The 11,673-nt window shown below is 37.0% G+C and overlaps 1 protein-coding gene across 1 annotated transcript in view; it reads right to left on the reverse strand.

The window, feature by feature from the left end:
- Positions 1–5,896: 5,896 nt before the first annotated feature.
- Ccdc173 (coiled-coil domain containing 173) overlaps positions 5,897–11,673 on the reverse strand; it is a 19,952-nt gene continuing 14,175 nt past the window's right edge. The window contains exons 8-9 of the mRNA XM_005346526.3: positions 8,479–8,643; positions 5,897–6,304 (exon numbers count right to left, since the gene is read on the reverse strand). Of these exons, the coding sequence (XP_005346583.1) occupies positions 5,960–6,304; positions 8,479–8,643 (510 nt within the window). The 3' untranslated portion in view covers positions 5,897–5,959. The remainder of the gene's footprint in view (positions 6,305–8,478; positions 8,644–11,673) is intronic.

The following is an 11,673-nucleotide window of genomic DNA, read 5'->3' on the forward strand; positions in this document are numbered from 1 at the left end:
TGTTGCTTTTTAAGAACATGTTATTACCTTTTTCTAACAATTTAAAAAATACATTTCTCATTAAAACATACTACTTGTGTAGGTACTTAAGCTAGACTGATTCTAAAAAGCGTTAGTATTGGAAATAAGATTTCACTATTTTGGCTACTAGCCTATATCACATTGAGTGTTAATTCTGCATGGTTTGGGTTTTCTTAAACTTGGACTAACTTCTCTAATTCTCATAGCTGTGACTATGAAGTGTCAAGAAGATGCATCTTTCTGTGTATGTACCACGATAGGCTGCAGCATGTTTGTGACTCTGGTTTCTTTCTGTTCAGATGGCTTTAGACCACTTTACTGTTAACATAATTTTAACTTGGCATGTATAACATTGCCATATAGAGTAGAAAGTTGCAAAATATGATACCTTACAGAGATAAACACTAAACATATCCAAAGTCCATTCAGAATTTTGTGTGTTGTATTTTGCTATTTTTTGTGATGTGTGGCCTTTTATTCTGTAATATTCTTCTAAATAAAACATTGAACATCCGGCAAACACAAAACCTGCCTCATTTGAAAAGTATTTCCAAACTCCAATTAATAGTAGTCTTTAGAAAGTTTCGTACTTTAATATTTGTCAGTATAGTGTCAGCTCTTACCAAGGTAGCTTCTTGGTAAACCCAGTAGCTACTCAATGCTATTTGTACTGAATAAAGCGATGCCTAATATACTTCCCATTGTTATTCCAGTAAGATACTGGCAGTGTAGCTGGTATAGAATGAAGGATACGTTGATTTTGAAGCTCTTTGGAATATTCTGAAACAAATACCCATGGTGGCATCTTTACAAATTGTTTCTCCTGATGGGAAGAATTAGTATATATATGTATGTTACGTCTGAAAATGAGTCGATTATGTCTTAAATTCAGTTGTGTTTTAAAATACATCCCAGGGGGCTGGAGAGATGGCTCAGTGGTTAAGAGCACTGTCTGCTCTTCCAGAGGTCCTGAGTTCAATTCCCAGCAACCACATGGTGGTTCACAACCATCTGTAATGAGATCTAGCGCCCTCCTCTGGCGTGTGGGCATACATGGAGGCAGAATGTTGTATACATAATAAATAAATGAATCTTTAAAAAAAAATATATCCCAAACTATCTAATCTTTAAGAACAGAATTTCTCTTAACATTTTAAAATGCATACTAAGTAAAAATACTTTTTTTTCCTGGTCCTAGAGCTTTTGTCTGTTTTTATATATATGTATGTATGTATATACATACACACAAGGACTTTCCAGTTCTTTAAAAAAAAAAAAGACATGGGAGAAAATTAGTAATGTCTGTAACATGCTGTTTGGGTTATCAAAAGAATTGCTCCGAAAGAATGAGAGAGAACAAGGAGCAAAAGAGAAAAAAAGAATGGCTCCGTGTGGAGCATTTATTTATGGGTTCCCCCACCCTTGCTTTGTTAGTTTTTTTTTTTCAATAGAACAGATATGAGTTGAGAAGACAATCATCTAGACTTTACTTTCAGAATATAAAGAGCACTTAAAAAACTACTTAACTATCATTAATTGTACCTCAAGATTCACAGTTAATCTGACTGCACAAAGCGCAAGCCCTTGTTTTAGTAGTTGTGCTAATAGATTTTTAGTTCTTACTTACACATTGTTTCCCAAAACTATTTCCTGTTTTGTTTTCCAATCAATTGGCTTTATAAAAATATTTGAATTTAGTTGTTAATTTGTAATTTTGTCTTTATAGCTTTTAAAAGTAGTTTAACTTGTTTTTATTGCTTGATTCCAAAGCTGAGGAAATTGTTTCACTATGTAGGACTTCAGTGATTATTGTTTGAATTATTTTTCTGGGTAAACTGTCTACTACAGAAATGAACTCTACAAAGAGATTGTAAGTGAAAGTAAAGATAGGTTTTGCATCATAGCTGGTTCTGAATGGGTAGTGCCAATGGATGAGATGGATCAGAATGTCTCCACCCACCATAGATTTGTGTCAGGAAGGAAGCTACTGGTTGTTTTAAAACATTGACTTAGAACTAGTTTCTTTTAAATCACTTAATTGGAACCTTTAGAATTTGTCAAGAATTAATCCGTCAGCTCTTTGTTTGCCCCAGTGTGGTCCAGATGCTCACTGGCTCTGCCAGGTGGCCTTTGCTTCTTGTTTCCTAGTGGAAGGTGTTAAGCTAAACACTAAAGACTGCTTCATGTTCTGGATAGGCACGTGCTGGGTTTCTGGCATTTGGGGTAACTGATGAGTCTCATTAACTTTCTAGTGCGTATTTTGAGCAGTTGGTATGATCGTGATTGGTCGTATCTGTTCCACATGGTGGTAGTTTTAATCACAGAACTTTTTACAACAGGTCTCTGTAGAAATGGGTTGTGTTTCTCATTCCCCAGAAGGGACTTAGACTTGATTGATATAAAGAACTAAATGAGCATTGTTGTGTCTTTTGTTTCTATTCACTGTAAGTATTCCTTGTATGATTTATGCATTTATAGTTGGCAAACTGTGTAGTTTGATAAACTTTTTAAAATTTTTTTAAACTAATTCTTGTTTTACAAAATAAAGTATATGGCAAGTGCTGATTGCCATCACTGCCTGCAGTGGGGTTCTCAGTTGCCTTGAAGGGATTTGCCTGCTATGTGACAAACAACAAAAAATCACTCTAAAAACAAGAAGGCTGTCCAGGTCACAGAGGGAAGTGTTGAGGGCTCTGTTCACTTCCTTTTTTCCCCCAGTGCCAGAGGGTGTAAAGGTATTGGTTTGTTTCTGTTTGCTTTTATTTCTCTTCCTAGACAATTCCATGTTACTAAAAGCACATGCTCTGTATTCTCTGATTCCCCCACATGCCCCGTGTGTTTATAGTATTTTTGAAAGATTGATAAATAAATTGGGTATTTCTATGGGATCATAAGTCGTGACTGTTCTCTGTGGAAGGGGAAAGCATAATTAAGTTAATGCACTTCTTTTCCTAGCTCCAAAGTCACTGTGATGTATATTTTTTTAATGGAATTTAGAAAACTTGTTTCCTCGATTGTAAAATTAGTTTACAAATGCTGCTTCTCTTAGCATTAGTCTAGTAAATGTTGGACTGTTTCCTGCAAACTGCATTTTACAAAATTTAAACTTCAAAACTGTATTAACTTTTATAGTTAACATTGTATTAAATAAAGTATACTATAATAAACAATTCAGAATCATTTTTTGTTAGTTTCTTATTAAAAATGAGATGACAGTCAGCCTATAAAATACTATATAATAGAAATGCAAAGTCATTTGTATTTTGAGAAAAACAGATAATTGGCAAAATGGACCTTTAAGAATTTATTGGACAATCAGGGTTCCCTGACCTGTGGGAAGTCCAAGGACCTCCGGAGGAAAAAAAATAAAGGATACATTGGGTTTTAAAACAGAAAAAAAAAAGATTTATTGGACATAGTGGCTCACACTTTTAAGTCCAGCACTTGGGAGGCAGAAGCAAGTGGATGTCCGAATTCGAGGCCGGCCAAGGGCTGAATACTGAGACCCTAAGAACTGGAGGGTTTTAAGATAGCGCAGTGAGTAAAGGTGATTGCTGCCAAACCTGGTAATTTGAGCTGAATTTCTGGGATCCACATGGTGCAAGGAGAGAGCTGATCCCTGCAGGTGTCTTAGGCGCACAGTACTTTCCCAAAACGTAAACAAAAAAATAGGATTTAGTGAGCAGTGGTGATTTCCAAGTCTAAATTCTAGCTCAGATGTTTAAGCATAATGGTTCAGTTTAATAACTTTTAGCAAGTTTTGGATTTGTGTTGCTATCTTAAAATTATACAGTTTTTTTTAAAGATTTTTTTTTATTATGTACATTGTTGTTTTGCCTACATGTATGTCTGTGAGGATGATGGCTCCGGGAACTGAATCTGGGTCCTTTAAAAGAGCAGTCAGTGCTTTTAACCACTGAACCATCTCTCCGGCCCCTACCATTTGCTCTTTAATTACTGTGAATTTCCCAGTGTAAGAAACCATGCAATTTTTTCTGTGTCTATTTTTTGTTGTTTGTGTCGTGTTGAGTTTTGTTCTTATTCCAGACAGGCCTCAGAGTCAGTATGTAGCCAACAGATTAAAAATGAACCTATTACAGTTTCTGTGCTGCTAGGTATTGAGCCCAGGCTTTCATACATGGTTGGTAAACACTCCCATCTGCTTGCCCCCACCCACCTGTCAGTGATAGCACGGTTGTAAAACTATTTTTAGTTAATTTTTTGAAGCAGCGTCCCACCATGTAGATAAGGCTGACCTTGAACCTACAAGAGATCCACTTCTGCCTTCCAAGTGCACTGCACCCATGGGCACAACCCTAAAGCTATATTTTTTAAGATTTCTAAGACATTTAGATTTTTTTGTTTGTGGTATAAATTTAAATAAAGTTTAGGGAAAATATCCACAGTTAGGAGTTAATCAATGAAAATGGGTGTATTTTTTTTTAAAAAAAAGATTTATTTATTATGTATACAGTAATACACCTACATATATCCTATAGGCCAATAGAGGGCACCAGATCTCATTACAGATGGTTGTGAGCCACCATGTGGTTGCTGGGAATTGAACTCAGGAAGAGCAGTCAGTTCTCTTAACCTCTGAGCCACCTCTCCAGCCCTGTATTTTTTTAATATATAGAGAAAAACGTTGTTCTGTGGTTTGTATTATGTATTGGGCATATATTACCTTGCCTTTGAACTTTCAGTAATTGGATATTTTCCCTAAACATTATTTAAATTGTTCACAGAGTTGAGGGAAGGAGGGATGAAGCACACTTTATGTAGGTATGGAGTTTCAGTTGTAAAGAATGAAAAAGTCCAGAAATTGCATAGCAATATAAATATACTTAACACTTTTTTATTGTTCTGTTTTTCAAGACTGGGTTTCTCTGTATAGCTCTGGATGTTCTGGACTATACAGACTAACCTCTAACTCACAGAGATTCCCCTGTCTCTTCTTTTTGAGTGCTGGGATTAATGGCATGCACCACCACTGCCCTGGGCATAAATACACTTAACACTATTAAGTCATACTTAGAAGTGGCTAAAATGGTAGCTCATGTTCTATTTTATTTTTTACCACAATTCCTAAAACTTCCAATGAACTTGTGTATCAAGTTGACAAAACTACATATAGGATTATTTTAAATAATTTCATGTCTAGAACTATACACAATAAACCACATAGAAATTCAAACCCTATAGTAATCATATTAGTAACAATGAAATTCCGAAGGACTTTAAGAACTAAATGACATCGAATAAGCACATGAATTTCTGTTGAGGAAAGAGCTATCTCTGATTGAGTCTTAAGGACAAAGTACTGACAATATGGTAAACAACACAGAAGTCCACAGACATCCACAGTGGGGCTGTATTTACAGAACTAGGGTAGACAAAGCAGAAGCTGTGTGCAGGAGACATGGGGAGGTGCTGCTCAGTGGGTACAAGGTCACAGTTTTACAATCCTGCAGATACATTTTACACTTGGTTGTAGACAGTTTTCATTCCTAATGAACGTGTTCTAAATGAGGTTGACATTGTGTGGCTGAGGTAGCTCACTGAATGCAATGAGACCTGACTCTGATCCCTAGAGCCCACATTAAGGAAAACTCCAGTGTGATGGCGTACACTTGTAAGCCCAGTGCTGAGGAGGTGGACATGGGACTAACAGCCTGCTTGTTGAGTTTCCGACCGGTGAGAGACGCAGACTTCTAAAAACATTGGATGCAATGAAAGAAACAACATGGAAGGTTGTCCCTGGAATCTGTACACACACACACACATGCTGGATCTTATATGTGTTCTTAGTGAAAATACTGCAAAGAATCAAATCAGGCAACACATTTTATAGAGATGAGTGCTTTATTATCAAAATTCCATTATATTTGTAGCTTATACTTGCTACAATAAATTTTATCAATCATAAAAATAAACTTCTTTACCATGTAAAACCCAGCCTCCTCTTCGACTTCTGAAAATCATTATACTTTGATCCTTGAGAGTTATAAAAAGGGAGCTGGACACCAGTGGCATCGTTTGTCTGGTAGCTTGGTCGTATCCCACCCCTGCCTACGAAGGGTGGTCCACGGCCACCTCCCACGCCTTCCTGTACAGCTCTTACCAGAGGGTAAGTGTATTTCTTTGTTGATTCAGATTCAGAGTCAATTACTTCTCTGGCATAATTCTGAAATTCTTTCTCCTTCTCAGCTGCAAGGGCTTCAGTAAGTCTCCAGTAATCTAATTCTTCTTCTTTTGATTGTTTTGCATTAAATTTATTTATGGCCTATTGGGAAGAAACATACATTTTAATATTGGTGAAAACATCAGTTTTCAAAAAATCCATATAATATTAAGATGTAATTGTAATTTTATAAACTCAGTATTTTACAACTATGCTAATAACTCATGAATTCTATGCTAAGAATATACTCAAATTATGGATCGATCAAACTTGTTAAACTCATATAGTCAAACAACAAAGCAAAATCATTACAAGCATAAAATTGAGATAAAAATCAGGCAACTAAATTTACAATTTTCTTTCAATAATTTATATATGTGGTATCTAGTAGGTTAAAAGGCATAAAAATTAATTATTGTTCCTGTCAGTCAACATAAAACTAAGCCATCAGGGAATAATTCCTAAATTTTATGCAAATGATTACATTCTATTTCCCAGGAATGTGGAGTTAGAACAATGAGTGACATTAATCTATGAAAATTTATTCAGAACTGAGGAAGTACTACAGGCAGTCTCCCAAATACTTTAGAAAGTCTTCGTCTTATAATATTATGATGTTTTTAATGGATTTTCTGCGAAATTTTGATTGACAGATTTCACTTTTTAGTTGTAACATTTAATAAATGCTGAATTTCTAAATATAAGTTGTTTTTCTGCATATGTTTATATATTTAATATCCATGAAAGTATCTTGATCTATAACTTCAACATAAGATCTAATCATTTCTACTAGTTGAAATTATGAGGGAAAGGCAAATGATTACTGGGTTCTAAAAGTAAGGTTTAAATTCTGTTTGTTGAATTGATGACAAAAATATCTAGTCTTAAAAAATAGTATTCAGTAAGACTGGAAGTCAGAAGTTAAAACTGTGGGACAGTAAAGTGAGGCAGGTCTTTGGGACTTGGTAGTCAGCCTAGCAAACTGGTGGATCCCAGATCCCAGTGAGAGACCCTGAGTCAAATAATGTGAAGGGCTCTGGAGCAAAGCCCAAGGCTTGTCTCTGATCTTCACACGAATGTGTACACATACACACACAGACACACACTTATCTGCATATACAGAAAGAAAACAAAATCATGGTTAACAGGTTTGAATAGACACATTGCAAAAGAAGTCGGATAAATGTCTGGCAAGGGTATGAGAAGCAATGCACTGCAGACACGCCAACCCGCTCCATCAGAGCAGTTACCACTCCAAGATGCCAAGGCCAAGGCTGGGAAGGATGCCGTGACTTGCACTCACACATGTTGCCAGCAGGGACGGAAAAGAGGACTACCTATTTGGAAAAGATTCTAAGATTCTACACAGAGATAATTAGACATCAGATTCTCTTAATCATTTAAATCTCTAATATTCCCTTGTATCAAAATTGAAGACTGCAAGATCCCAATCAACATGGTCTCTGGCATATTGCTGCAAAGATAGGGAAAATCATGTTTGGAAATCTAGCTAAAGGCAGAGTGTTTGGAATATGCCATAAGAAAGTAAGGTGAGAGAAAAATGAAGCAATGAGCATTAGGGCCTGTCCCACGATCTGCACTTTTTTTTTAGTATTTAATAAATACAATCAGTACTAAAGGCGGTTATAAAATGTGTACATAAAACAAACAACCTAGAATGAGACCTGTGGGGAGTGGATTAAGTCCTGAGTGAATGTTTATTGCTGACATGAGCGCAGACATGTCAAGGACTAAATACCTCATGGAGCAGCCGAGCCTTCCCCTGGTCCAAGTGCACATGTTGACAGCATGTTCAGAAAATGTCCACCACAGCTTCTTCCTCCTGAGTGTTTACAGCCTGAGACTGCTTCCCTACAGAGACCTCCTACTGAGATGAACTAAACCTGGCTCTATTCAGCTGTACATAATAACCCTGCCTCCTGGTTCAGCTGTGTGAAATAAACTTGCTGAGTTTCCAGGCTGGTGCTGGTGTAGTTCATCAGAGGTCATGCCCCCCATCCTTGCTATTCCGTATGTATGTCTGTTTCTTCATTCCTATTGCCCTAGTTAGATCGATCCCTAAACCATCACAGAAAAGGACTACAGAGTGGAGATTCTAAAACTAACTTCACATTTTTAATATAGCTTTATTGTGACACCACATTGATCACTTGTTCCTCTCTAATAAAAGGAAACCACTTAAAAAAAAGAAAACCAAAGTGAAGTCTCTATTACATATTTACTTTTAAAATTCCTGTAAAAGTAGGAATAGTTACCATTTGCTGAACGTGAGCATCTTGAATTTCTCGTTTCTTTTTGCTGGTTTTGAGCTTTTTCTCCTTTTCAAGATCCTGGAAAATCTTGTCTGCCTTCAAGACAGCCAGCAACTCTTCTTTAGACTCTATTTGTCTTTGCCTTTCTTCTTCCTCTTTATTTTTCATCTAGATGTTTAATGACAAAGGAAAAAAATGTAATCAGTTTTAGCCAACAGTTCTCATTAAAAAGAAATGATCTCAGAATGCCTCAAGCAAAGAGCCAGAAGCAACGTAGGTCAGGAACTGCGTGTGGCAGGGTTGCTTTGTTTTATTCTCTTGAATATGAGAGATATACTTAATGAAAGTGTAAGGAGAGTCATATAGACCAATCTCTTTGGTTAAAGACAACAATCACATTGCATATGGTAGTGCATGTCTATAACCCCATCAGTACAATAGGGACACTGAGGCAGGAAGATGATGATTTCAAGAGGAGCCTGGGTATAATAGTGAAACTCTGCGTGGAAGGAGGATCAAAAGAGCAGGAGCAGGAAGAAGGAACAAGAAAAGCAAGATCTTGGAGTACAGAAATACTGATGTGTTAATTGCTATAAGTTTGAGCCATGTAATTTGAATGTTAGGACGACATACAGGGAATAATGTGGGGATCCATTTCTAAGATTAAGAAATACAGAAATGCCATCAGGTAATTTATGTGGCTTCTCTTAAAACATTTAAAGAAGTATAAAAGACAATCCTGTCATTTAAGATGGTTCTGAAAAAGAACTTTGCATCCTTACATAGCTTGTGGGGTGGGGGGCACTGGAGAGATGACTCAGCAGTTAAGAGCAGTGGCTGCTCTTCCAGAGGATCTGGGTTTGTTTCCCAGTACCCACATGGTGGCTCATAGCCATCTCATAATCCATCCAGTTCCAGGGGATCCAATGCCCTATTTCTGGCTTTCATGGGCACTCAGGTACACACATGGTGCACAGATGTACATGCAGGTAAAAGCCCATACATGTAAACTAAATAAATAGCCTTAAAAAACACCTTGTGTGTAACTGATGGTCTTTCTATCTTCTAAAAAATAAGCGTTGGTTTTCTGCAACCAGAGCACACTGGCCAACTAGGCCTCCAGTGTGTGCAGACCAGAGAGTGTCCTGTAACTATTAATCAAAGATGTCAGCTCCAATATGCCCAGGGTCCCTTGAGAGACTGGAGTCTCTCAAGGTTCTATGAGTCTCTGAGGTCATTATGGTTGCAGAATTCTGATTTTCCATGCTTCCAGTGGTACTGGATTCCACTGCAGAATCTGGAGTCTATGTTGATGTGGTCCCAGAGATTACTTTGGGCCTGTGGTTATAACCACATTACAATATAGGAGACAAGCTTCACCGGGTCTGATTTAATACCCTGCCTTCAGCATGTTCACAAAATCCAAGGGACAACCAAAGTTTTGATTCCAGCTGGTCACTGTGCTGCTTATAGTACACAGCCCTACCCTTGGTCCTGCTGTCACATAGCCAAGACAGGAAGGGTCACTTCAGCAACTCAGTTGATATTCCACAGCAAGTTTCACCAGTCCCCCTAGCTGAGCTTTATGAGACATGACTCACAGAAAACAGAATACCCTAATAGTCTCAGAAGAGAAGGAAGTCAAAACAAATCCATGTCAACCAATGTATAAAAACAACACAAAAAAAAAAAAATCGACAGTGGGATATGCCACACATACCCCATCACCTACCAACTGATAAGGTGATGTGCGATGTACTTCTGTGTATGTGCTGCTTTTACCGGATAATGAATAAAGCTGTTTTTGCCAATGACTTAGCAGAGTATAGCCAGGCAGGAAATCTGAAGAGAGATATAGAGAGAGAATGGGTGGAGTCAGGAGACACCATGTAGTTGCCAAATGAGAAAAATGCCAGCCACAACTTGACCCAGTAGGCACAGCCTTGTGGCAATACACAGATTAAAAGAAATGGGTTGGATTAATTCAAGATGTAAGAGCTGGCTAGAAATATGCATGAGTCATTGGCCAAACAGTGTTAAAATTAATATAGTTTCTGTGTAATGATTTGGGTCTGGGTGGCCTGGAAATGAATGAGCAGCTTCCATTTTCAATAAGGGAATCAAAAATTACAGAGAAAGCTGAAGTGTTTGAGAAAAAATTCAGTCTTACTGTTCAAAAGAATTAATGACCATATAAAAAGTCAAATAAAAAGTTGTATAACTTAAGGAAATCTATTCAATACTTTGACAAGACAATCTCCAAAGTCAACATAACTATATTAGAGGCAAACTTTCAACATGTAGAAGAAAAATTTGGCAAGGAGATTGAAACATTAAAAAAAATAATCAAACAGAAATACTTAAGATGAAGGATGGCCAATTAAATAAATACAACAACAGATGCCATCATTAACAGATAAGAATATGCACATGCAGAAAAACGAATTTCAAGGTTAGAGGACAAAGCTGAGACAATAATCCAAACATTAATATATTCAGGGAAAAAAATTAATGAGCATTAACTATTTCTAGGATGTCTGGGATACATTCAAGAGGCCACACCTGAGAATACATAGTGTAGAAGGAGCAGAGGTTAAGAACCAAATGGAATAGACAGATTAATTAATAAAATCATAGCAGAAAACTTTCCAGATTTACAGAAAGGAGGCATCCAAACAGAAGGCATATGGCACTCCACTTACACATGACCAGAGAAGAAACTCCATGATGTATTATAGTCAGGATGTCAAAAATACAAAGTTTAGAAATATTTCTAAAAGCAGGATGAGAAAAACATCAACTCACAGAAAGGTAGAAATACCAGTCTTACTCCAAACTCTTCATCAGGAACTATGAGAGCCAGATAAAGGTATTTTAAGACAAACAGAAATGAAGGCAATTCATGACAACCAAGGCAGCACTACAGAAAGTTCTCAGTAGAGCACCTCACAGGAGAAAAGATGAAAGAGGCTGAGCACAGATGAACCAGACTAGGGAAAGAAACAACACGTCCAACACAGCAGCTCAGTAAACCCTCAAAGTTAATATGGGAGAAAGAAAACCATCAGCAGCTCAGCAAAACAGAATGTCATCCAACATTTATACAAAATAACAAACCTTTCTATAATAAATCCTCAAGCCTCAACTTATCACTGAAAATACTCAGGCTAATGGACTAGATTAAAAAAAAAAAAAAAA

Source organism: Microtus ochrogaster, chromosome 4, assembly GCF_000317375.1.
Source record: "Microtus ochrogaster isolate Prairie Vole_2 chromosome 4, MicOch1.0, whole genome shotgun sequence".
NCBI lineage: Eukaryota > Metazoa > Chordata > Mammalia > Rodentia > Cricetidae > Microtus > Microtus ochrogaster.